Genomic DNA, 25,626 nt, shown 5'->3' on the forward strand with positions numbered 1-25,626 from the left:
TTTACAAATGTTTTTTATTTTCACGACGGGTTACAAATGGTTTGAGGCCGTGGCCGTGAACTACGACTCGATGCGTTCGACGAATCTTTGGACTGCACCGAGAACAGGGCGAAGCAATGCACTATAAGCAGTACTGGCATATGTGCGTGTGTACGGGAGCGTACTGAGAGAGCGATAAGTATAAGCAGTATAAGAGATGATGTATGACTATATGATATTAAGAAGAACTATTATCGGCTGCTGCTCCGAACATACTCCCCCCCGTTGAAAGACTAGGGCTTTTAACAGGATCCTCAACGGGTAGGACGCACAGCTTGTTGACAGCTCGACGAGTGGTTCCAGACGGTGTTCTCAGGACGGCAACTCGCACAGTGCCATCAGCTCCAGCGATGATGTCGATCACCCGTGCTAATGGCCACTTCAACGGCGGCAAGTTTTCGTCCTTTATACAGACGATGTCGTTGACTTGGATCGATGGCTGCGGTGTGCGCCATTTGGCACGTTGTTGTAGCAGAGTCAAATACTCCTCACTCCAACGCTTCCAAAAGATCTGCTGAGCACAGGCGACTCTTTGCCAGCAATCTAGTCTGTTAAAGTTTAGATTTGTAACATCAGGCTCGGGAAACTCCATCAGCGGACGACCAATTAGAAAATGTCCTGGTGTAAGGACGCCAAGATCTTCAGGGTTTTCTGAAATTGCGAGAAGAGGACGAGAATTTATTACAGCCTGGATTTGGCAGACCAATGTCCGCAGCTCGTCAAAGCCAAAGAGTGACGATCCCAGGGAGTGATATAAATGCTGCTTGGCCATCTTCCCTGCTGCCTCCCACAAGCCCCCGAAGTGGGGTGAGCGAGGCGGGATAAACTTCCAATTGAAGCCATTGTTGATGCAATGATTATGAACTGCATCACGATGCTTCTCGCTCATAAACAGCCGCCGAAGGTCCTCCAACTCGTTCCTTGCGCCCACAAAATTGGTGGCATTGTCCGACCAAATGCATCGGGGTATGCCGCGCGTGGCAACGAAGCGTTTGAGGGCACTCAAAAATCCAGCAGTTGTGAGGTCCTTCACTAATTCCAACCAAACGGCCTTTGTTGCAAAACAGATGAAGACGCTGATGTAGCATTTTGTAGGCGTTCGAGTGCGGCTATCTGGCTTGTAATAGAAGGGACCACAGTAATCGATTCCAGTGACGCTGAATGCAGGCGAATCCTGCACTCGATCCTTCGGTAGGTCAGCCATTATGTGTTCCACAAGACGAGGTCTCGACCTGCAGCAGATGATGCATTTCCGCAACGCTCGAGCAACAGTTTTCATGCCGCCGATGGGCCAGAACTGCAAGCGAATAGATCCCAGTAGAGACTGCGGCCCAGCATGGTGATGCTTCCGATGAAAGTGGATGATGATGGCGAACGTCAATGGATGATCCCTGGGCAAAATTATTGGGTGGCGTGCATCGAAGCCAAGAGTTGAGTGCCGCAAGCGGCCACCAACACGAATCAAACCAACGTCATCTATGAAAGGCGAGAGAGATATAATGCTGCTGGAGGACTCCACACAGTTCCCCTTCTGCAGAGCACGGCACTCAGAATACAAGTGGGCCCGTTGAATGATGCGACACAGCAAATGCGATCCTTAGCGAAGGTCTTCAGACGTGAGATCAGGTGACTTTTTCTTACTGATGAACTTATTAACATACCCAAAAATGCGCATCATAACTCCGAATGAGTTTAAGTGCTTAAACGAAAGCGTGATGTCGACACGCACAGACGACAGCAATACTCGATGCCTAATTTCCGGAAGACTGAGTTCGGGCGAACAACGTTCAGGCCAGCTACTTCTTTTGCCTTGCAAGAAAGAAGGTCCATTCATCCACAACCTAGACTGCAAGAGCTCCTGAGGCGCTGATCCCTTTGAAAGAATGTCAGCCGGGTTCATTTCAGTTGGTACATAGCGCCAATCCATGCCCCTCGTAAGTTGCTGTATTGCGGAAATCTTGTTAGACACAAACACGTTGAATTTGGATGGTTCCTCTCGCAACCAAGACAGTACCACAGTTGAATACGACCAGCAATGGATCGGGCAGTCGAAGGTATCGATTTTCCTAATTTCGCGAAGTAAATTGGCTAACAGGAACGCTGCACATAGCTCAAGCTTAGGCACCGTGAGGGTTTTCAATGGTGCAACTCTAGCCTTCGAGCAAAGCAAATGTACCTCATCGGCGGTATCCCTAAACGAACGAGCGTAGATACAAGCCCCATAGGCCTGGAGGCTGGCATCACAAAAGGCATGCAACTCAAACCTTGCCTTAGGTTGAAGTATATAACGCGGAAATGTAGCATTACCCACAGTAGCGAAGTCCTTGCAAAACTCAGTCCAAGCCGATTCCAGTGGCTGAGGAAGACTTTCATCCCAATGCAGCTTGTCTCTCCACATGCGCTGCATGATGATTTTCGCTCTGGTCAATGTGGGTCCAATCAATCCCATAGGATCATAGCACCGTGCAATGGTTGACAACACCGAACGCTTAGTGTAAAGTAAACAGGAACTTGTCCCTCTGGGGTTCCCAGATGAGTCCAAGCGCCTTGGTCACATCGCTGCCATCATCGAGCTTCAGAAAACTTTCCCTTTCTGCCTCAGGGACGAAGAACATCAGGAGAGTTTGAACACCATTTCCTTAACTGAAAATTGCCACAAGCAAGAAGCTCCGTGGTTTGACGCATAATATCCAGCACTTCCTCGACTGAATTTCCTCCAGAAATCATATCGTCTACGTAGAAGTCCTGTAGAATGGTTTCCGAACCCAATGGATACGAAGACGACTCATCCATGGCCAGCTGATGCATAGCTCGAATAGCTAAAAACGATGCAGGCTTAGTCCCATAGGTGACGGTGTTTAGCTTGAAGATCTTTATATCGTCGTCAACAGAGTCCCTCCACAAGATGCATTGGAGCATGGTGTCGGGCATTGAGACACGCACGCACCTATACATCTTACCGATATCGCCTGTAAAAGCAATGGAAAATGTACGAAATCGAAGGAGAGTGTGAAACAGCTTGGATTGAATGGTGGGACCTGACATAAGCAGATCATTCAACGAGAGACCAGATGTGTTAACTGCAGAGCCGTCGAATACGACTCTCAGCTTTGTCGTGGAGCTATCCTCTTTAATGACGCAATGATGCGGCAAGAAATATCTGCACTTGTGTCTATCTTCATTTGGAACCAGAGACATATGATCAAGGGACAGGTACTCCTTCATAAATGCCGAATATTTCGAATATAAAACTGGATTACGCACGAACTTGCGCTCCAAATTTTCCAACCGCCGCTTTGCTTGCAAGTAGGAATCGCCCAAGGACTCCAGACTTCGCTTCATGGGCAAGCTAACAGAATATTCTCCTGAGGGTAATCGAGTGTGATGTTTCACAAAGTGGTCCTCGCAGTGCAGCTCCTCCTTTGTTGCCCTAACGATTGGCTCAAAGATGTGCTCCACTTCCCAAAATTGACGAACCAACTCATCGAGCCGAGTGCTGTGATTGATGTCATCCGAAGATTGGGTTGCGATGAACGACGAGTTATTGAGGGCCGAGTGCCCGCCACCAGAAAGAATCCATCCTAGATGTGTCTTCTGCAGCAACGGTAGTCCAGGCGCCAGCTGAATTTGCCCCACACACAGCAACTCGAAGAAAAGTCCGGCTCCGATGAGCAGGTCAATCCGCTGTGGCTTATGGAACGAAGGGTCAGCAAGCTGGATATTCGACGGTATAGGCCAACCAGCAGTGCTAACTGTGATGCTAGGTTGATGGTCCGCGATCTTCTGGGCAACGACGGCAGTGATGCTAGTGGTGAACTCTGAAATCCGCGATTTCAGAACGAGATCCACCGAGATACCTTCTGTTGGGAAGCTAGCATCTCCTATGCCAGAGACAGCGGTAAGCGATTTGGTTGTTCGAAGTTTTAGCTGATTAGCTAGGCGACTAGTTATGAAATGCAATTGCGATCCCGAATCCAAAAATGTGCGACATGGCACGAAAGTTCCAACGCTGTTTTTTACTATATCGACGGCGGTGGCTAAAAGCACAGCATAAGATGGACTGTGGGATGTAAAAGCTTGAGGCAAGGAGGGTGATACTGCAACCATGGCGTTACGACTTGGTTGTGCTGGTGAGGCTTCAATTGGAGGAACAGATTGGGCAGCCTCTGTTGGACGAATGAAATGCAAAAGAGTGTGGTGCTTCGATCGGCAAGTGCGGCAGGGACCTGATCTACAATCTCTCAATTGATGGCCTTTTCGTAGGCAATTAAGGCATAGCAAGAGCCTCTTGGCTTCCAGGCGACGATCATTCGGCGATAGAATTGCAAACCGTTCACAATTGGCAATCATGTGATGAGTACTCTCGCACAGTTCACAAGAAACTGGAGCGTTCGATGCTACAAATGTCTTTCTTTGATGCGTACTCACAGTTTTTCCGGACTTGCCAACCTGACCATCTTGTCCTTGTCCTTGATCCACATTTTCAAGCGTGCGACATCTTTTTTCCAAGAATCCAGACAGTTTCTCCCAAGATGGCAGCTCTTGATTCGACGAAGACTCCTCCCATCTATTTTGAGAGGCTTTGTCCAGCTTCTGAAGAACAGTCTGCACGATAATGCAATCCGCCACTTCTTCCTTGCTGGCAAGCGACTCCATAGCACGAATATGCGATGTAACTCTGTCGGTCAATTCTCTCAACCTGCCCACCGATGCGTCAGCCTTCTCCAACCCAAATATCCCTCTGATGTGTGCCTGCAAAATAAAACGTTTATTGTCAAAGCGTCGCTTCAGAATGTCTAATGCTACGATATAATTAGCTTCATTTATTTCCAACGAGCTGATGGTATTCAGGGCTGCGCCACTCAAGCAGGAACGTAGATGCTGCAGCTTTTCGATAGGGCTCAGCTCAGACTCCTTGTCAATAATCGTGGTGAACATTGAGAAGAAATTGGCCCACTCCGTATAAATTCCACTGAATTTGGGCAGGACCAGATGAGGTAACCGAGATCGATTGGACATTATGACGATTGACTGCGATTCACTAGAGTTGGCGTTGAATGTGGAACAATGCTTATTACTCGAGCGATTTCCAAGCTCGCGCTGAAGAATGGTCCTCAACGACAATATGGACGAGTCGAATTTGGCAGGAATTTCACTGGACATTGACTCAAAATCCACTTCCTCCAATCTGGTGTGTGCCACAACAAAATTTGACTTAAGCTCCGTCAATGATTCCAACAGCCCTCGCAAGTCGTATTCATCCATTTGACGCAACTTTTCACTATCCATCTCTGTGCGTATGGACTCTAGCCGATCGAAAATAGCTCTAGCCTTCAGTCTCATGAAGGAAATACGAGATACCGGAACAGGGACTTGGGTGCTGGCTGCATTCGCACTAAAACTTTCGCCCGATGGAGCAGCGCCAAATGTCACAGAATCACTTTCATTGTCCATAGCAAACGATCCACTCTTTCTGCTATTCTTTTTCTTGCCCATGGTTTTGGTTATAGAAAACGGTTGACGCGGAGGGTGCTAGTCGATCACAATTAAATATTATTACGCAACGCGCGAGTTCAAACGAGTTCAAAACGAGTTCAAACGCCTTTGCGTTCACTTTTTTGGCACTTATATATGCGATAGGTATGCACCGGTAAAAGCAACGAAGCGACGACGGAAAACCAACAATTATGCAAAGAGAGATGTACTCTGCTTTCGAGTTCGAATTTCAGAGAGTTATTACTGCAGCCTCTCACAAGAGCTGGCTGAAGCAAACGACCAAAGAGTAGGCGAAGAAAACTAACGGACCACGCTTAGAACTCTATGCAGCCAGTCTCGACAGTGCGTTGCGCAGGCTGAAGAAGACGGTGAAAGAGAATACGAAAACGAATAGCGGGCCGCTAGAACTGCTAAGGTCGGTCACAACGACTTTTTGTTCGCTACTTTTTCACAAATGTCACGTTAAACCTTCAAATTTGGATTGATTGAATGGTTTAAACACTTTTAACGCACTGTAAGTCCACGGCAATCACGTCGGGGTCACCAAAATGTTGGAAGCTGCCGAGCTTTTTCGGCAACTCTGACTCCACATTTACAATAATTTACTCCGTTGGTTAAGTTTACAAATGTTTTTTATTTTCACGACGGGTTACAAATGGTTTGAGGCCGTGGCCGTGAACTACGACTCGATGCGTTCGACGAATCTTTGGACTGCACCGAGAACAGGGCGAAGCAATGCACTATAAGCAGTACTGGCATATGTGCGTGTGTACGGGAGCGTACTGAGAGAGCGATAAGTATAAGCAGTATACTGCTCCGAACAGTCAACAATGACATCAAACTCCAATTTTGATGGAGTAAAAATTACTAAGACTTAAAGGAATTCCTATATTTACAGCTTTGAAGGCTATAAGTTTTATTAACTTAAAGCCTTAAAGTATAAAAAAAAAAATAAAGTAATTAAAGGTAGCCCAAAAATTCAAAAGAAAGTAAAAATTAAATATAAATTTGTGTTTATATTATTAAATTGTGTACTAATCGTTCAATTATTTTCGTAATAATTTAGTATAAACGCTGAATAACGAATTTGTAAATAAACAAATAAAGTAATTAATGTAGATATTATTATAATTTTTAATGAAAAATTAATATACCGGCGGAGTAGTATTCTACCAGAAGGGCCACCCAAGCCGGGCAGGTCATGGGGGTGCGCAGAAGCCAAAAGTAGTTCACCCTGGTGGTAGGGATAAAACGCATCCGTAATGGGGGAAATGTCCGATAACGATTCAACAGTTAAGGTGCAGGGAGTCGGAGGCCCAGTACCAGCGGTGATTGGGGGTGCGAGCGCAGGCCCCCCGGCGTCCATATCCTGTGACTGCAGGAAACCCGAAATGGCAGTGGAGTGCTTGGCTGCCAAATCGATAGAGGATCTGGAACCGGGAACCACAGACGGAAGCTTCGTCTTCATTGGTCCCTCAGTGTCGGAGGCAGAGTTGACTACGGCCTTCTCTCGACTCGGATACAACGAGGAGCCGCAGAAGGCGGAGCCTCAAGTCACGGCTTCCAACATCCAGGTCGACTCGGGTCCACCAACTGTGACGGACGAGAAGACGGAGGCTGAGACCCTACGCAAGCGGCTGTCGGGATACAGGGCATCGGCAAAATACCTTCGTGGTATAATCTAACGACCCCCCGATATGCTGACCGCGAGGGAAAGGAGCCTCAGGAAGACGGTACCTTCACAGAGAGCAGCCAAGAATCCCTGGAGCTCCTCATGAGTACTCACTTCCCAGGTTGCTCAGATGTCACCGGTGACGAATCCAACGCCACCAACGACACTGATGATTATCAAGGAGAGGAAACCGAGGAACTCATACGAGATATAAAGCACCAGACAAGATTATCTGGGCCATTAAATCATTCAGTCCCTACAAGTCACCGGGACCGTATGCACCTACTACCATGGCTGAAGAAAATTTTCAAAGGATGCTTCCTCACTGGGTACGTCCCCCGTGGGTAGAGGGAGGTGAGAGTGGTCTTCATCCCCAAGGCAGGAAAGATAAACCACATCTTCCCAAAGGACTACAGACCCATCAGTCTATCCTCATTTTTACTAAAAACGATGGAGCGACTAATGGATCTGTATATTAGAACCAAGCTAGATAAACAAGGGTTCAGTAAAGCTCAGCACGCCTACCTCAATGGTAGATCAGTTGAGGCCGCACTACACGAAATTGTTGGGCATATCGAAAAGATATGTGCAACCTGGTCCTCAACGACCTTTTTCTTCAGCTTGGGAGGAGGGGGTATAATGCCACGGCCTATGCGGATGATCTAGTAGTACTGGTAACGGAGGAGGCCACTACGAGCCATCATCTCGCAGATGATGGGCCGAGCAAGAACGAGATCGGACAGGAGGTGGAACATCACACCCAACTGTGCTATGCTAAGCTTCTAAGCTTCAGGAAGAGTTGGGTGCGAACACTGACAGGAGACTGCCCCACAATGACTTCTGCCGCAGCTGCGGGGACGAGGAGGAAATAGAGAGCACCTTCTCTGCAACTGTCCTGTACTTATAGGAGGCGTCACCGAATACTGGGCGGCGCCTTCTACGAAGACCTGGACAGCCTGGCAAACATGCGTATAGAGAAACTGGTGCTCTTTATAGAGGCCTCGGGATGAAACCTCCCTAGGCACCGGACAATATCCCGTGACGAGTGTGGGCATCACAATGGGCAGACTTGCCTCCGAGTGACCTCGACTTCGGTCGAGCAGCCCTATAAACCTAACCTAACCTAACAATTATTATTTCTGTTTTTATTGGAAAGTAATTGTGTTTAATTAGTGTCTCCTGTGCTGTTAACTGACCGTTAAATCTGTCCACTATCTGTGCTCTATCTGCAAACGCGATGTTGAGTGTTTATTTTGTAAATATTTTATATTGTAAATAAAGTCAATTTGTCCTTTATCTCTGTCTCTGTGCTTTCGTATTCACATCCTTGTTCTTGTTTATCCAGGCCTTGTACGTCGCACTCTCTCTGAGCCACTCTCAATTTGAATGTTCGCATCGCTTTTCAAACTTCGCCTCGCCTCACACGTTCTTACATTGATGCTCTGCATTTGCTGCTTCTCTGTACCTGACTTACGCTTTGTTCTTTATTTCGTCTCTCAATGTTTCAATAATAATAATAATAAACAGCTCTGCAGCTCAACGGCAAGTGTTCACATACTGCTGACTATGTGACGCAATGGCACATTTTACGTGCGCTGACTTCGGTTCTACTGGTGGACGCGTAGTCGACTTGATAAAGTCTCGTTGTGGCCTCAACTAGACTTGTTGGGACTGCAGGCCGATTGAAGGCGACATGCGGGTCATTATGAGACAAACTCATAATTGATTCGCGGCCGTCAACGTTTCGTAAGTTTATATCTATGGAGTCTCACTTTAAATTAAAGCATTTTAACTGAGTCCCCGAAGAGAAAGTAGGGTAATAACTGTCTACCCTCTAGTCATAATAGTGTCTATCTTTCAGTTCCTGGGACACCCTCAATCCCAGTGACTGAGGAACCTACTTCATCACCTACCGTCTCCCCAGTGCCCGGATCTGACTGCGATGTCAGACGAGCCAGTCTACGATCCCGTCGGCTGCGTTTCTGGACCCGCACTCAAAGCTGCCGACGCTGCTATCAGATTGGTTGTGGATGTTCCGTCTAACACGGCTATCATCGTCATCTCTGAAAATGTTTTCGGATTCAGCTCCTCGGATTGAATCTTCTTTGCCGTTGACGCCTAATAATCCTATCACCCCTTTAGCCACACTAACGGAAGTTCTGGTTAGAGACTTTATCTATTCTAAACATAAAATTGATAATTCCTCTGGTCTGGTAGTTACTTAATTTAATTTTAAAGTCAAATTTCCTCCTTCAAAATTCTGGTTCCAGATTAACATGTCTGTTCCGAGCAGCAGCCGTTAATAGTTCCTAAGAAATTCATATCACATAGTCACACATCATCTCCTATACTGAAAATCGGTCTCTCCCCTGCAGTTCCAAAAGTCCTTTTTCACTCGTGATTCATTCGGTGAATCACTCATGGCATGTCCTTAGCCACTGGTGATTCACTGGTGAAAGTCCAGATGAAATTTGTATGGACATGTCCGCATTCGTCACTCGTGAAACTTCATATGAGATTGTCACTGAATTTTCTAGTAATTTCACTGGTGGCTTATACGTTTAAGCCGTGGGTGAAATCACCCAAGACATGCCACGAGTGAAATAGTCGGGCGGGGCATTTAAACATTTTTTTGCCGCAAATCCCGTTTAGGTTGTACTCCTGGACTACTGTTTTGTCCAGCACACTTTTGAGGCACTTAGACAATGGGTCCTTCTCCAACAACTTCGGAGCTTTTTTGATCTGTAAATAAATAAGTCAAATTGCATATATATTTTGTATTAAATTCAAAATCCAGTATTTACAGTTAAATGGGTTTCCTCGAGCGAAAAAAAACACGCGCAGCGACTCAGTCGGTTAACCACGCGGCTAGAATGTTCTAGAAACTAGATTTTTTTTTTCTAGCGAAACCCATGTAACAATTTAATTTAACTAACAACGCACACTGTAATCTCTGAATCCACTTACCTGATTTTAAAAAACCTGACACTGAAAAACTACTTTTAAAAGGATTAACCATCTAAATAGACGCACAACAACAAAAAATCACAGGCTCCCGCAACAAAATATTGCACCAATTGAACGGTTTTTCTCCCATCATCTCTTTGAGGACACGAAATGAGCGAGAGTAGAAGAGTTAGGGTCGAATCTATGGATATCTGCTTCTCTTTCTTATGTGTCCGCTTCGATCTGCAGCAGTTGAAGCTGGGCAGAATTTCATGCTGACGTCGTCGTCGCTGCCTTTGTCGACGTCGAGCCCGAACAATTTTTCCTATGACACTTTCATGCCGTGACAGCCAGAACTGCAGGGTCAGTACGTTCCCGTACCCACACACATATGTCATTACTGCTTATAGTGCATTGCTTCACCCTGTTCTCGCATCAGTCCAAAATATTTGTCGAACGCATCGAATCGTAGTTCACGGCCACGGCCTCAACCCTTTGTAACCCGTCGAGAAATAAAAAACCTTTGTAAACTTTACCAACGGATTAAATTATTTGTAAATGTGGAGTCAGATTTGCCAAAAAAGCTCGGCAGCTTCCAACATTTTGGTGACCCCGACGTGATCGCCGTGGACTTACAGTGCGTTAAAAGTGTTTAAACCATTCAATTAATCCAATTTTGAAGGTTTTACGTGACATTTGTGAAAAAAGTGGCGAACCAAAAGTTGTTGTAGCCGGCCTTAGCAGTTCTAGCGGCCCGCTATTCGTTTTCGTATTTTCTTTCACCGTTTGCTTCAGCCTGCGCAACGCACTGTCGAAACTGGCTGCATAGAGTTCTAGGCGTGGTCCGTTAGTGTTCTTCGCCTCCTCTTTGGTCGTTTGCTTCAGCCAGCTCTTGTGAGAGGCTGCAGTAATATCTCTCTGGAATTCGAACTCGAAAGCAGTGTACATCTCGAACGTTCTCTCTTTTGCATAATTGTTGGTTTTTCGGTCGTCGCTTCGTTGCTTTTACCGGTGCATACATATCGTATATAACAAGTGCCAAAAAAGTAAACGCAAAGGCGTTTGAACTCGTCTGAGCTCGCGCGTTGCATAATCATATTTAATTGTTATCGACTAGCACCCTCCGCGTCAACCGTTTTCTATAATCGAAAACATGGGCAAGAAAAAGAATAGTAGAAAGAGTGGATCGCTTGCTATGGGCAATGAAAGTGATTCTGTGACATTTGGCGCTGCTCCATCTGGTGGAAGTTTTAGTGCGAATGCAGCCAGCACCCAAATCCCTGTTCCGGTATCACGTATTTCCTTCATGAGACTGAAGGCTAGAGCTATTTTCGATCAGCTAGAGTCCATACGCACAGAGATGGATAGTGAAAAGTTGCGCCAAATGGATGAATACGACTTGCGAGGGCTGTTGGAATCATTGACGGAGCTTAAATCAAATTTTGTTGTGGCACACACCAGATTGGAGGAAGTGGATTTTGAGTCAATGTCCAGTGAAATTCCTGCCAAATTCGACTCGTCCATATTGTCGTTGAGGACCATTCTTCAGCGCGAGCTTGGAAATCGCTCGAGTAATAAGCATTGTTCCACATTCAACGCCAACTCTAGTGAATCGCAGTCAATCGTCATAATGTCCAATCGATCTCGGTTACCTCATCTGGTCCTGCCCAAATTCAGTGGAATTTATACGGAGTGGGCCAATTTCTTCTCAATGTTCACCACGATTATTGACAAGGAGTCTGAGCTGAGCCCTATCGAAAAGCTGCAGCATCTACGTTCCTGCTTGAGTGGCGCAGCCCTGAATACCATCAGCTCGTTGGAAATAAATGAAGCTAATTATATCGTAGCATTAGACATTCTGAAGCGACGCTTTGACAATAAACGTTTTATTTTGCAGGCACACATCAGAGGGATATTTGGGTTGGAGAAGGCTGACGCATCGGTGGGCAGGTTGAGGGAACTGACCGACAGAGTTACCTCGCATATTCGTGCTATGGAGTCGCTTGCAAGCAAGGAAGAAGTGGCGGTAGTATTCTCGTGCAGACTGTTTTTCAAAGGCTGGACAAAGCCTCTCAAAATAGATGGGAGGAGTCTTCGTCGAATCAAGAGCTGCCATCTTGGGAGAAACTGTCTGGATACTTGGAAAAAAGATGTCGAACGCTTGAAAATGCGGATCAATCCATGCAAGGACAAGATGGTCATGTTGGCAAGTCAGGAAAAACCGTGAGTACGCATCAAAGAAAGTCGTTTGTAACTAGTCGCCTAGCTAATCAGCTAAAACTTCGAACAACCAAATCGCTTGCCGCTGTCTCTGGCAGAGGAGATGCTAGCTTCCCAACAGAAGGTATCTCGGTGGATCTCGTTCTGAAATAGCGGATTTCAGAGTTCACCACTAGCATCACTGCCGTCGTTTCCCCAGAAGATCACGGACCATCAACCTAGCGCAGTTAGCACTGCTAATTGGCCTATACCTTCGAATATCCAGCTTGCTGACCCTTCGTTCCATAAGCCGCATCGGATTGACCTGCTCATCGGAGCCGGACTTTTCTTCGAGTTGCTGTGTGTGGGGCAAATTCAGCTGGCGTTCGTGCGTAATCCAGCTCTATATTCGAAATATTCGTCGTCTCTGGTATCTCTGGTGCCAAATGAAGATAGACACAAGTGCAGATATTTCTTGCCGTATCATTGCGTCATTAAAGAGGACAGATCCACGACAAAGCTGAGAGTCGTATTCGACGTCTCTGCAGTTACCACATCTGTTCTCTCGTTAAATGATCTGTTTATGTCAGGTCCCACCATTCAAGCCAAGCTGTTTCACACTCTCCTTCGATTTGGTACATTTTCCATTGCTCTTACAGGCGATATCGGTAAAATGTATAGGTGCGTGCGTGTCTCAATGCCCGACACCATGCTCCAATGCATCTTGTGGAGGGACTCTGTTGACGACGATATACAGATCTTCAAGCTAAACACCGTCACCTATGGGACTAAGCCTGCATCGTTTTAAGCTATTCGAGCTATGCATCAGCTGGGCATGGATGAGTCGTCTTCGTATCCATTGGGTTCTGAAACCATTCTACAGGACTTCTACGTGGACAATATGATTTCTGGAGGAAATTCAGTCGAGGAAGTGCTGGATATTATGCGCCAAACCACGGATCTTATTACTTGTGGCAATTTTCAGTTAGGGAAATGGTGTTCCAACTCTCCTGATGTTCTTCGTGAAGTCCCTGAGGCAGAAAGGGAAAGTTTTCTGAAGCTCGATGATGGCAGCGATGTGACCAAGGCGCTAGGACTCATCTGGGAACCCCATAGGGACAAGTTCTTGATTACTTTTGCACCTCAAATCGGTGTTGGCAAGCACACTAAGCATTCGGTGTTGTCAACCATTGCACGGTGCTATGATCCTATGGGATTGATTGGACCCACATTGACAAGAGCGAAAATCATCATGAAGCGCATGTGGAGAGACAAGCTGCATTGGGATGAAATTCTTCCTCAGCCACTGAAATCGGCTTGGGCTGAGTTTTGCAAGGACTTCGCTACTGTGGGTCACGCTACATTTCCGCATTACATACTTCAACCTAAGGCAAGGTTTGAGTTGCATGCCTTTTGTGATGCCAGCCTCCAGGCCTATGGGGCCTGTATCTATGCTCGTTCGTTTAAGGATACCGCCGATGAGGTACATTTGCTTTGCTCGAAGGCTAGAGTTGCACCATTGAAAACCCTCACGGTGCCTAAGCTTGAGCTATGTGCAGCGTTCCTATTAACCAATTTACTTCGCGAAATTAGAAAAATGGATACCTTCGACTGCCCGATCCATTGCTGGTCGGATTCAACTGTGGTACTGTCTTGGTTGCGAGAGGAGCCATCCAAATTTAACGTGTTCGTGTCTAACAAGATTTCTGCAATATAGCAACTTACGAGGGGCGTGGATTGGCTATGTCCCAACTGAAATGAACCTAGTTTGTGGAGGAAAGGACCTTCCTTCTTGCAAGGCGAATGAAGTAGCTGGCCTTGCGGAAATTAGACATCGAGTATTGCTGTCGTCTGTGCGTGTCGACATCACGCTTTCGTTTAAGCACTTTAACTCATTCGGAGTTATGATACGCATTTTTGGGTATGTTAATAAGTTCATCAGTAAGAAAAAGTCACCTGATCTCACGTCTGAAGACCTTCGCAAAGGATCGCATTTGCTGCGTCGCATCATTCAACGGGCCCACTTGTATTCTGAGTGCCGTGCTCTGCGGAAGGGGAACTGTGTGGAGTCCTCCAGCAGCATTATATCTCTCTCGCCTTTCATAGATGACGTTGGTTTGATTCGTGCTGGTGGGCACTTGCGGCACTCAACTCTTGGCTTCGATGCACGCCACCCAATCATTTTTCCCAGGGATCATACATTGACGTTCGCCATCATCATGCACTTTCATTGGAAGTGCAGGATTCGCCTGCATTCAGCGTCACTGGAATCGACTACTGCGGTCCCTTCTATTACAAGCCAGATGGGCGCAGTCGAACGCCTACAAAATGTTACATCAGCGTCTTCATCTGTTTTGCAACAAAGGCCGTTTGGTTGGAATTAGTGAAGGATCTCACAACTGCTGGATTTTTGAGTGCCCTCAAACGCTTAATTTCCACGCGCGGCTTACCCCGATTCATTTGGTCGGACAATGCCACCAATCCCTAAAAATCGGACGGAACACGGCTCTACTCCAACAATCTTCACACCGATACAGTCACTCCATTAAATATTCACGTGCAAGAGACATATATGGTACAAAGACAATCACGAGCAAATCTACACCTAACCACACATACGGATGCATACACACGTACAGACTAGGGTCACGATTTGGTTGTGACCCCATATTTATTTATTTATTTATTTATTTCGTCCCAAAAGCGTTTGGGAGTTCACAATCAGAATGAGCTTATGCATGAATACCACGCCATTGCAAATTCTGCGATGGTGTAAAGAGGGTAGGTTCATTAGTTTTAGCCTAGATAGGTATGGTGGAAGGAGTCTGTTAGAGTCCCAGCTTAGATGCTCAAGGGCGAATATTAAAAATTGTTTTTTGAACGGATTCAATAATAATTTGTTGCTCCTTGTATTGTGGACTCCACATACAAGAACAATACTCTAATATCGGACGAACCAACGAGACGTACAGTGCTTTAGTTATATACGGATCGTCAAACTCTTTTGACCAACGCTTAATAAACGCTAGAACTCCCTTAGCTTTGTTAACAGTTGAAGCAATATGGCTATTAAAACATAGCTTGTGATCGAAAAGGACTTCCAAAGTCATTTGATGTGGAGATTCGATCCAGAACATGGTGTCCTAGAGAATAGGAGACCAAATGTGGTGCACGGCGGTGAAAAGTCATAAGTTTGCACTTAGAATGGTTCAAGAAAAGTAGGTTATTTGAACACCAAATGCTTAATTCATCAAGGTCAAGTTGTAGGCGAGTATGCAAGTACCAGTCGGAAAAGGAAAAACTAATTTTAACGTCATCAGCATACATTAAAGTAACAGAGTGCAAAATAACTTGGGGCAGGTCGTTCACAAACAAATTGAAAAGAAGCGGACCTAAATGACTTCCTTGAGGAACTCCAGAGGTTACTTTCACAACATTCGACAAGACATTGTTAAACAAAACACGCTGTATGCGATTCGACAGGTACGATGATATCCAATTTACAAGATTTGTGGGAAAACCTAATAAAGAGAGTTTATGGATCAGCAAAGTATGATTAACAGAATCAAAAGCTTTACTGAAATCTGTAAAAATGACGTCAGTCTGCAAGCCACTTTGAAATCCTCGGTTGATTAGAGACGAGAATTCTAAAAGGTTAGTAGATGTTGATCGATGTCTAAAAAAACCATGTTGCGTCGGGGATATAATGCTAGAACATGCCTGTTGCAAGTGACGAGTAACAAGGTGCTCGAGCAATTTCGGAATGGCAGATAGTTTAGCAATACCACGATAATTTTCGATATTAGATCAGGACCTTTTCTTGTGAAGAGGAATAAGGTAGGATTCATTCCAGATCATGGGGAGGCGAGAATGCTCCAGGGATAAATTAAATAAGAAGGTCAAAGGATGAGATAGGGCTTGAGCGCAGTATTTTAAAATACAGCTCGGAACTTTATCTGGACCCGCAGAGAAACAGATGTCAATTGATGACAACCCTTCGAAGACTGTACTTTCATCAAGGAAGGGAAGAAACACGTTATTAACATGAGCTAGATGATATGGATAAGGGGTGGAGGAGTCATAATTATCCGAGGAGTACGTCGATTGACAGAAGGTGGCAAAAAAATTTGCAATTCCTTGATCTGAAGTTTCTGTTTTAGACTGTAACTGAAGGGAAGAAGGGAACGCGTTAGACTTGCGTTTTGAGTTGACGAACGAAAAGAATTTGTTGGGATTACTACGGAAATTTTTGCCACATTGGGAAAGATATACGTTATAACATTTCTTATTGACCTTAAGAAATTGAGAGCGAACCGAAGAATATTGAGCAAAGACAGACAAAGAACCAGTTATCTGGTACTTTTTATCTGGTACCGCTGTCTCTGGCAGAGGAGATGCTAGCTTCCCAACAGAAGGTATCTCGGTGGATTAAATAAGAAGGTCAAAGGATGAGATAGGGCTTGAGCGCAGTATTTTAAAATACAGCTGGGAACTTTATCTGGACCCGCAGAGAAACAGATGTCAATTGATGACAACCCTTCGAAGACTGTACTTTCATCAAGGAAGGGAAGAAACACGTTATTAACATGAGCTAGATGATATGGATAAGGGGTGGAGGAGTCATAATTATCCGAGGAGTACGTCGATTGAAAGAAGGTGGCAAAAAAATTTGCAATTCCTTGATCTGAAGTTTCTGTTTTAGACTGTAACTGAAGGGAAGAAGGGAACGCGTTAGACTTGCGTTTTGAGTTGACGAACGAAAAGAATTTTTTGGGATTACTACGGAAATTTTTGCCACATTGGGAAAGATATACGTTATAACATTTCTTATTGACCTTAAGAAATTGAGAGCGAACCGAAGAATATTGAGCAAAGACAGACAAAAAACCAGTTATCTGGTACTTTTTGTAGAGCCGAGATTTTTTATTTTTTATGTAAGACAGATACTTGGAAAACCACGGAGGCTTAGAAGAAACAAATACGGTGACTTCAGGGACGTAGGTATCGAGGGCAGAGTATAATGTTTCGTAAAACAGATTGACAGTAGGCTCTATATGAGATGAGGACTGAAGAAAGGACCAATTAACTTGCGAGAGATGTAGACAAAGATCGATAAAATTAGTTTTGCAAAAACATTTTATACGACTTTTTGAAGGTAAAATGGTGTTAGTAATAGAGACCTCGAAAAATATAGATAAAGTAGGATGATGCGGATCTTCAGGAAAAGATATCGGACTGCCTTTTAAAACCGTTGTACGAGAGGCATCGCTGACAAAGATGAGATCTAACAGTCTATCTCTATTATTTCTGACAGAGTTAATTTGGGCAAGCGAGACGTCAGTTACCCCCTCGACGAAATCATGTTGACTTCCAGGTAGCAACATGTTTGAATCATCCTGTTGCCAAGATAGAGATGGGATGTTGAAGTCACCCATAACTAGTATCTGATCAGCACAGCCTAAAGCAGAAACTACAGATCGAATTGCAGAAAGGTGGTTCAAATAAACAACTTCATCAGATCTGGGTGGGATATAAGAACAGGTCAAAAAGATATATGCTGTTCCAATACGGACTTTGACTGCAACGAATTCGATACCATGGATGTTGTTGAATGGAAACAGCTCGGATGCAAATGCCGTTTTCACTGCAATAAGAACCCCACCAGCGAATGATGGACGATCCAGTGGATTTTTGAGGCAACTACTATGTTGTTAGGCGTGAGAAAGGCTGGATCCTCCGATGGCGGATGGACATCCATCGGTGAAGGTTGGCCACTAGGACTAGAAAATGAGTCCATCGGTTGTAGGTGAGAGGCAGGCGTTCCACTAGGTAAGACCAGCAGTAGGTTGCTGTTCGGTATTTTCCTCCTTGGTGACTCGCTCAAGAGTTTGAGGACCAGAAATTGCGATTCCAACGTAAGGAACTTCTCGTTGAGAGCATTGAATTGCTTCCGAACATCTTGGATACCATTCCTCGTTTGTCTCATAAAGGTGCGCATTTCCGCCTCAATCTCCCTGCAGGTCAAACATGACCAAGTAAGACCCATGCGTTTAGATATTAAGTCATTAAGACGTCCAAAGTGACCACCTCCAGCACATTTTATATGAGCGTAATTATCACAAAGCCAGCAGCTGAGGTAGGAATCACCGTTAATGGTGCCACCAAATTCGCATTTCTTTGCACTGCAGATAAGAGCCATTTTCAACAGCTGTTGGGTCACTGTGCACAGCGAGAAAAAAGACGCACTGAGAGGACAAGCTAGATGAGAGACTAGGCAGCAGCAGAGGCAGCAGAAAGAGCACGATGATCAGCAGTTATGTATGTACGTATGTATGTACATATATACAGGGCAGACGGCGCAGCGAAGTGACGAAAGCTAACGGCGAACTCCAATAAAGCAAAGCAGAGGGGCTGAGATATTAGTCCATAAACGAAGAATGCAGGCGTAGTATGGTGAGAGTGAGAGCCAGAGTGCAGCTCGCGTGAAATCCAGAGAGTGAGTAGGCAGTGCAACGGATTATGCGCGAGAACGGCGAGTGCAAAATTGCAATGAGTCGATGAGTCAAAGCAAAGCAAAGCAACCGATCGAATAGCAATAACAATTGTCTAAACAAAAACAATGCAATGCAACGCTCCACAGTTAGATGTATGTATGTATGCATGTTTGTTCGGCAGCCACAGAAAAATTATAAGTTAATAAATCAATTTAAAACACTGAGTATACACAAGCTTTATAAAATATGAATATGTGTGTAACTCCGATACTTAAGACCAAATTGAATTAATTACAGTTTATAAGTTTCTTTTTTTTTTTTTTGATTAGGCGAAAAATGCGAGAGCGATGCAGAAACACGACCGGCTTGCTTGAGTATTTTTGGTATTCTTTGAACGTATTTATGTGTGATCGATCAAATTAGTTTTTGTCTAGTGGAATAGTTGTTGATGAGTGACTCGGAAATTTTCAAAGGGTCGGGAAAAACAAGGCGTAGTCCGGAGGCACAACGCCGATACCAACCCTAAAAAATGCCGACGACGCGGTCCCAGGACGGGAAAACCGTCGGTAGGCCGGAAGTGGCGACTCAAGGGACGGACAGCGAACACGAGTTGCTGTACTTAGGAAACGCTGAGGCTGGGGCAATAGGAGGTCAGGGAACCCGTAAGTACCAGGAGATATCCCCGAAAATAAGATCGGCGATAAATGCGGCATTCGTCCAAGCCCATGAGACGTACCGAGCTTCGTTTGGGCAGCAAATGGAGGCGCTAAGGTCATCGGTGAAAGCCGATATGCTAGAGTTCATGCGAGGAATCAACGCCGTAGTAGGCTCGCTAAAAGCGGAACGAACGCCGAGTGATGTGGACAAAAGGAATCGGTTCGATCCCCGATCGCCAGCCAGCCAGTCCAGGAAGAGGGGAACCGCAAGCGCCTTCGTACCAACAAGCACAGCCAACACACCTATTCGTAGACAACCGCACGTTAGAGTCTGAGCAGAGGTCCCATGCGGAACAGAGACCGGTAGATGATTGGTTGGCAAACACAAGGGGCGCAGGAACAAACCTTAACCGGAATCGTCCAAGCAACGGGGAGGCCAAGCTGGATCAAGTGCAGATTCGTTGATGGGGACTCAGCTTCGATGGCGATCCAAAGGGGATGCCCGTGGCGGAGTTTATCTTCTGGGTAGAGCATTTACAGTCAGTATACCAGGTAGAATTTTCGGATCTTCTGAAAGCCTTTCACACATTGGTAACCGGCCATGCGAGGGATTGGTACTGGATGCACGTGAGGACGGTAGGAGTTCCGGATTGGCCGAACCTGCGATATGGACTACAGCAGCGATTTCAATTGCGGCGAACAGAATTCAAGCGGGGGCAAGAGCTCAGGGAACGCCGACAACGACACGGAGAGTCGACGTATCTGTATATTCAGGAGATGCTAGTGTTGAGGTCGAGGTTGCTGAATCCCTTCTCGGATCACGACCTAATAAAGATTATTAAGGTTAATGTCAGAGACGCAGTGTCGCGAGTCATTTACCCGATGCAGATAACCAATATGCAGAAGCTAAGGGAAGAATGTGCAGACACCGAGAAGCTGCTGTCGACGCGATGGGCGAGAAGCGGTCCAGATCATGGGACGAACAGGCGTAGAGAAGACCACAAGGTGTATGAACTTGAGGTAAATAATCACGACCCAGATGGACCGGCAGAGGCGCTGGATGCAGTCTATAGGACGAAGGAGTCTGGGGGCGATCGCACACAGCTGAAGTGCTGGAATTGCGCTCAGCTGGGGCACACATATTTTGAGTGCGAGTCAGCAGTGCGGAACATTTTCTGCTATAAGTGTGGGCTGGCCGGGATAATCCTTCCCAAATGCCCGAAATGTCCACCGGGAAATGCAAAAAGGAGCGCGACACAGGAGGAGCCGGGTTCCAAGTCCATAAGCAATCAGTAATTCCGTCCTCCAACATTAATTTACAGTCACCTATAGGGGACATACCTAGTATTAAGGATAAAAACATATATAGTACAATCTTTAAGGTAAACCAGGCAGTGCTACCTGGGGCAAGATGGTCGGAGCGTAAGCCGTTAGCAGAAATGCAGCATCGATACGAGCAGACCCGGAAGAGGATAATGGGAGACGAGGTGGAAGAGATCGCTCGAACAGGTTCAGCCAGAACACAGAGAGCTCGGGTCAGGTTCCAGGCACGCCAGAGGAGGAGACGCGGCATATGTGCAGCAATCCGCTCTGCACTGAGCCAGGATGACCGACCATTTACGCAAGTGAGCCTGGGCTCGATGAAACTGATGGGTTTGCTGGATACAGGGGCATCAGTCAGCCTGCTGGGAAGAGGTGGAAAGGAGTTAATTGACGAATTAGAACTGAAACTTCAAGAGTCCACGAAATCCTCAGTACAAACCGCAGGAGGCACGCCTCATCAAATCCTGGGTCATGTGACGGCATTGATGACCTACGGAGGCCAGAAGCATACCATGGAATTGTTCCTGTGTCCCTCGCTGAAACAGCCTTTGTACCTGGGAGTCGATTTCTGGCAAAAATTTGGACTGGCGCCGCAGATAGTAAGCCGGGAACAAGGAGAAGAGGTAGCTGAAATCGAGGCCGAACTGCTGACGAGGAGTAGACCGATGGAACCCCACGAGTTGACACACTCCCAACAGACACGGCTGGACCAAGTGAAGGAGAAGTTTCGGTCGTTCGATGCACACGGTCTAGGGAGAACGAAGATCGAAAATCACGAGATACGCCTAGTCGAGGGGGCAGTACCCGTCAAGGAGCGCTTCTATCCGGTATCCCGGCAGTGCAGGAGTTGTTGTTTGCGGAGGTTGATGAGATGCTGCGCCTAGGAGTCATCGAACTCAGCGAAAGTCCGTGGAGCAATTGGGTGATGCTAGTGAGAAAGCCGGGAAAAACCGATTATGTTTGAATGCGCGGAAGCTAAACAAGCTAACAATCAAGGATGCTTACCCACTGCAGAGCATCGAATCGATCCTGAGCCGGGTGGAGGACACCGTGTTCATTAGCAGCATTGACTTGAAGCACGCCTTTTGGCAGATGGCAGCCCGAAAGTCGAACGTATACAGCATTTACGGTGCCAGGGAGACCACTCTATCAATTTAAGTCGATGCCGTTCGGATTGTGCAACGCAGCACAGCAGCTGTGTCGATTAATGGACCGCGTGATTCCCCAGCGAGTACGAAGCCATGTCTTCGTATATTTGGATGACCTGCTAGTCATTTCCCGGACGTTCGAGGAACACATGAAGCTGTTGGAGGAGGTGGCAAAGTGTCTCAATGAGGCGAATTTGACAATCGGGAAAAAGAAGTCGAGGTTCGTATATAAATACCTGAAGTACCTAGGGTACATCGTAGGAGACGGCGCACTGAGGACCGATCCGGAAAAGGTACAGGCGATCACGCAGATTCCGATGCCGACGAACGTGCGACAAATTCGGAGATTTTTGGGGACAGCCGGCTGGTCTCGCCGGTTTATTCGAAATTTCTCGGCATTATCAGCTCATCTCACAGACTGTCTGAAAGGGAAAGGTTCATTTAAGCTCACGGTAGAAGCGAGCGAGTCGTTCGAGAAGCTAAAAAAGCACTTACCAGCGCTCCCTTGTTACGCCACCCGGACTTTAAGAAACACTTTTTTATCCAGTGTGATGCGAGCCACGTGGGGATTGGAGCAAGATTCATCCACAAGTATGAATTACAGCGTTCCTGAAAAAGAGTGTTTAGCTGCGGTGAAGGCAATAGAGAAGTTCCGGGCTTACGTAGAGCTGATGCCATTCACGGTGATAACGGATCACGCAAGCTTGCAGTGGCTGATGAAGTTCAAGGCGCTGGATGGGAGACTAGCTAGATGGTCATTAGCTCTCCAGGCGTATGATTTCGAGATAGAGCACCCCAAGGGGAAGGACAACGTAGTCGCGGATATGCTGTCCCGTCCGTTTGACGTAGAGGCGATCGACTTCCTGGACTTCGACACCACAGCATTCGAAGCCGAGGAATACCAGGGGAGGATAGAGACAGTTCAGCAGGATAGGGACAACTTTCCAGACCTGAAGGTGGAGGATGGCCTGCTGTTTAGGCGTACACAATTTGCCCGGCCAGAGTTGGAGGAGTTCCAGTGGAAGCTGTGGATTCCAGAAGCACTGACGAACACGCTGATCCAGGAGGCACACGATAGCGACGTGGCAATGCATGGAGGTATCGCGAGGACACTGGGACGCCTGCGGCAGTATTACTATTGGCCCCGTATGACAGTACAGGTGAAGGCGTACGTGACCGGCTGTGAAACCTGTAGGGAGACAAAGCACTCAACGCAGATTAAACGTCCACTCATGGGGGCGGAAACAGTAACCGAGAGGCCGATCCAAAAGCTTTATCTTGATTTTTTGGGTCCATATCCTAGAACGAGAAGCGGGAATGTGGTCATACTGATAGTCCTCGACCACATGTCGAAATATGTTTGGCTAAAAGCCATGTCGAAGGCCACTTCCGCAGTCGTAATCCGATTCCTACGAGAAGAGGTCTTCCCGCAGTTTGGAGTGCCCGAAACGGTACACACCGATAATGGCAAGCAGTTTGTGTCGGCGGAATTCACACAATTCCTGAACAAGAGGAGCATTACCCATATGAGATCGGGGAACTATGCCCCTCAGGCAAACGCAGCAGAACGCGTAAACCAGACAGTCCAGGCAGCCATCCGGACATACGTAGGCGACGATCATACGCGCTGGGATGAGAAGCTCACGGAGATACAGTGTGCGGCCAGGAGTGCGATACACACAGGCATCGGCACGTCACCATACTTCGTGCTGTTCGGACAGCACATGTTCACCAGCGGGCGGGACTACAAACTAGCACGGAGGCTGGGAGCCCTGAACGATGCGCAGGTATCACTCGTGGCAAGACAAGACCAGCAGGAGATCATCCGCGATGAGGTCCGGAAGAATTCGCATGAGGCCTACAAGAGAGCGAAGAAACGGTATGATCGAAAGGCAAAAGAGATCCGGTACTTACCTGGACAGGAAGTGTATAAGCGGAACTTCATATTAAGCAATTTTAAAAACAATATCAATGCCAAGTTTAGTCCGAAGTATGGAAAGTGCAGAGTGGTCCGGAGCTTAGGAAACAGCTTATATGAACTGGAGACACTGCAAGGGGCACGGATAGGAGTGTTCCATGCTAAAGATCTAAAGCAGTAGCCCGGTCATATAAGTCGGTAGAGCGTGAGACGAGGATCTCAGGGTGTGGGCGATGGCCTACATTTGAGCTGATAAGATCCGGAAACCGCCTAGGTTTTGCACTCCCGTTTCGACGGCAGGACCTTTAAACGGGAGTGTGGTGTTATGGACGGCTTTTTTTGAAGGAGCCGTTAGCCGATAGGGCTGGAGAAGGAGAGGAGACAGCGGCCTCTGTTGTGGATCCTGGGAGGCTGTAACAAGGTTGCAAGGAGGGAGCAAGGTGGCAAGGCTGGAAAAGAAAAAACGAGGCCGTGAAGGTTAGATTCCGAGGGTCAGTTTCTGGGAGAGATCAAAGCAGGCCACATGTGCCTATAAAAAAAAAGAGAGAAGAGTTAGAGAACCAAATTAAATAAGACAGTGGCGAGAAACTCACAACGGCAACAGTATCTTCAGGACGCAAATTCGGCAGCGGGACCAAAACCCGGCCCCGACAATTGAAGCCAGGAGACGACGACGGCGCAGGAAGGAGGAGACGACTGCAGCGGACACGGCAGACCCCAGGCCGGAAAGCCACGAGACGAGGACTGCGGGCCGCACGGATCCGCCCATCGACAGACGGCAGCCTGATCCGCAACAATCAGCCTGATCCGCAACAACCCGCCCGTTCCACCACATCACACAGTCATACACACATCACTCACAAATCACACTCCACCGAACCCGCACGTATACCCCATAACACAAAATAAAACCAAATTAGCACCCTGCACTCATCAATCACATTCCTAGCTAGTACCCCACATATCCCTTTACACAAACGCCGATTCACGTATATTCATTTTTATCCCGGAGACACTCTTTACCAACAAAACCAAAAATATAGAGAGTAGAGATCTGCAATAGAATAAAGAAGAAGAAAATATAGTAAAACAGATAATTTTTGTTCGTTTCAAAATTTAAACGGAGGCTATTTTTTCACTCCCGAACGACACACCCCTCCCCGATCCATTTTTATATAATCCAACTTACGTATGCAACTTACTAACAAGAGCTCTTTTTAGTTTAAGATTATTTATTTCATTCATTCTGTTTCAGTTTGTTTACGTTTTGTGGTTTTCGATCAAAAAAAGGGGCTGCCACGTCGGATGAAATAGGTTTTGTATGTTTTTTTTTTTAATGTTAGTATTTTTTTTATGTTAGTATATATTTTCGTTATTTGAGTTTAGTAACAGTATAAAATGTTATAGGAGATAAGTAGATTTATAGCCTTTTTACACTGGGCGCGTCTGCTATCGATATCGGAATAGACGCAATGAAGCAGAAAAGGCGTTTACATTGGCAGACGTGCGTCTTGAATTTTGATGTGAGTGCTTGATGACAAGGAAAGTAAACAAATTTTGAGAAATCAACAGAATTATGCAAGACGACAAGAAAATGGACGAAAGAGAATTGATTCTTATATTTATTTATTATTTTCAGACATTTCTTTGTAGAGCTTGTGGGAGTCCTTCTTAAAATTATGAAAACCATCGAAGTTCGTCTCCAGCAGTGTCATAATGGCATCAGGGGATCACA

The 25,626-nt window shown here is 46.3% G+C and overlaps 1 protein-coding gene across 2 annotated transcripts; it reads right to left on the minus strand.

Annotated features, from left to right (window-relative positions):
• Nucleotides 1-17: 17 nt before the first annotated feature.
• On the minus strand, nucleotides 18-21,653 carry LOC111076103. Of its 2 annotated transcripts, none has more exons than XM_041595888.1 (3): nucleotides 21,337-21,653; nucleotides 20,904-21,187; nucleotides 18-690 (listed from the first exon to the last, which is right to left on the minus strand). In XM_041595888.1, exons 2-3 carry the CDS (start codon nucleotides 21,073-21,075, stop codon nucleotides 218-220), a joined length of 645 nt encoding a protein of 214 aa, XP_041451822.1. In that variant the 5' UTR covers nucleotides 21,076-21,187; nucleotides 21,337-21,653; the 3' UTR covers nucleotides 18-217. The 2 variants fall into 2 exon arrangements, with proteins under 2 accessions (XP_041451822.1, XP_041451821.1); XM_041595887.1 differs by having other exon boundaries at nucleotides 20,904-21,184; nucleotides 21,265-21,653.
• Between the last annotated feature and the right edge of the window lie 3,973 nt (nucleotides 21,654-25,626).

Source organism: Drosophila obscura, unplaced genomic scaffold (assembly GCF_018151105.1).
Source record: "Drosophila obscura isolate BZ-5 IFL unplaced genomic scaffold, ASM1815110v1 contig_87, whole genome shotgun sequence".
In the NCBI taxonomy this organism is placed as follows: Eukaryota; Metazoa; Arthropoda; class Insecta; order Diptera; family Drosophilidae; genus Drosophila; species Drosophila obscura.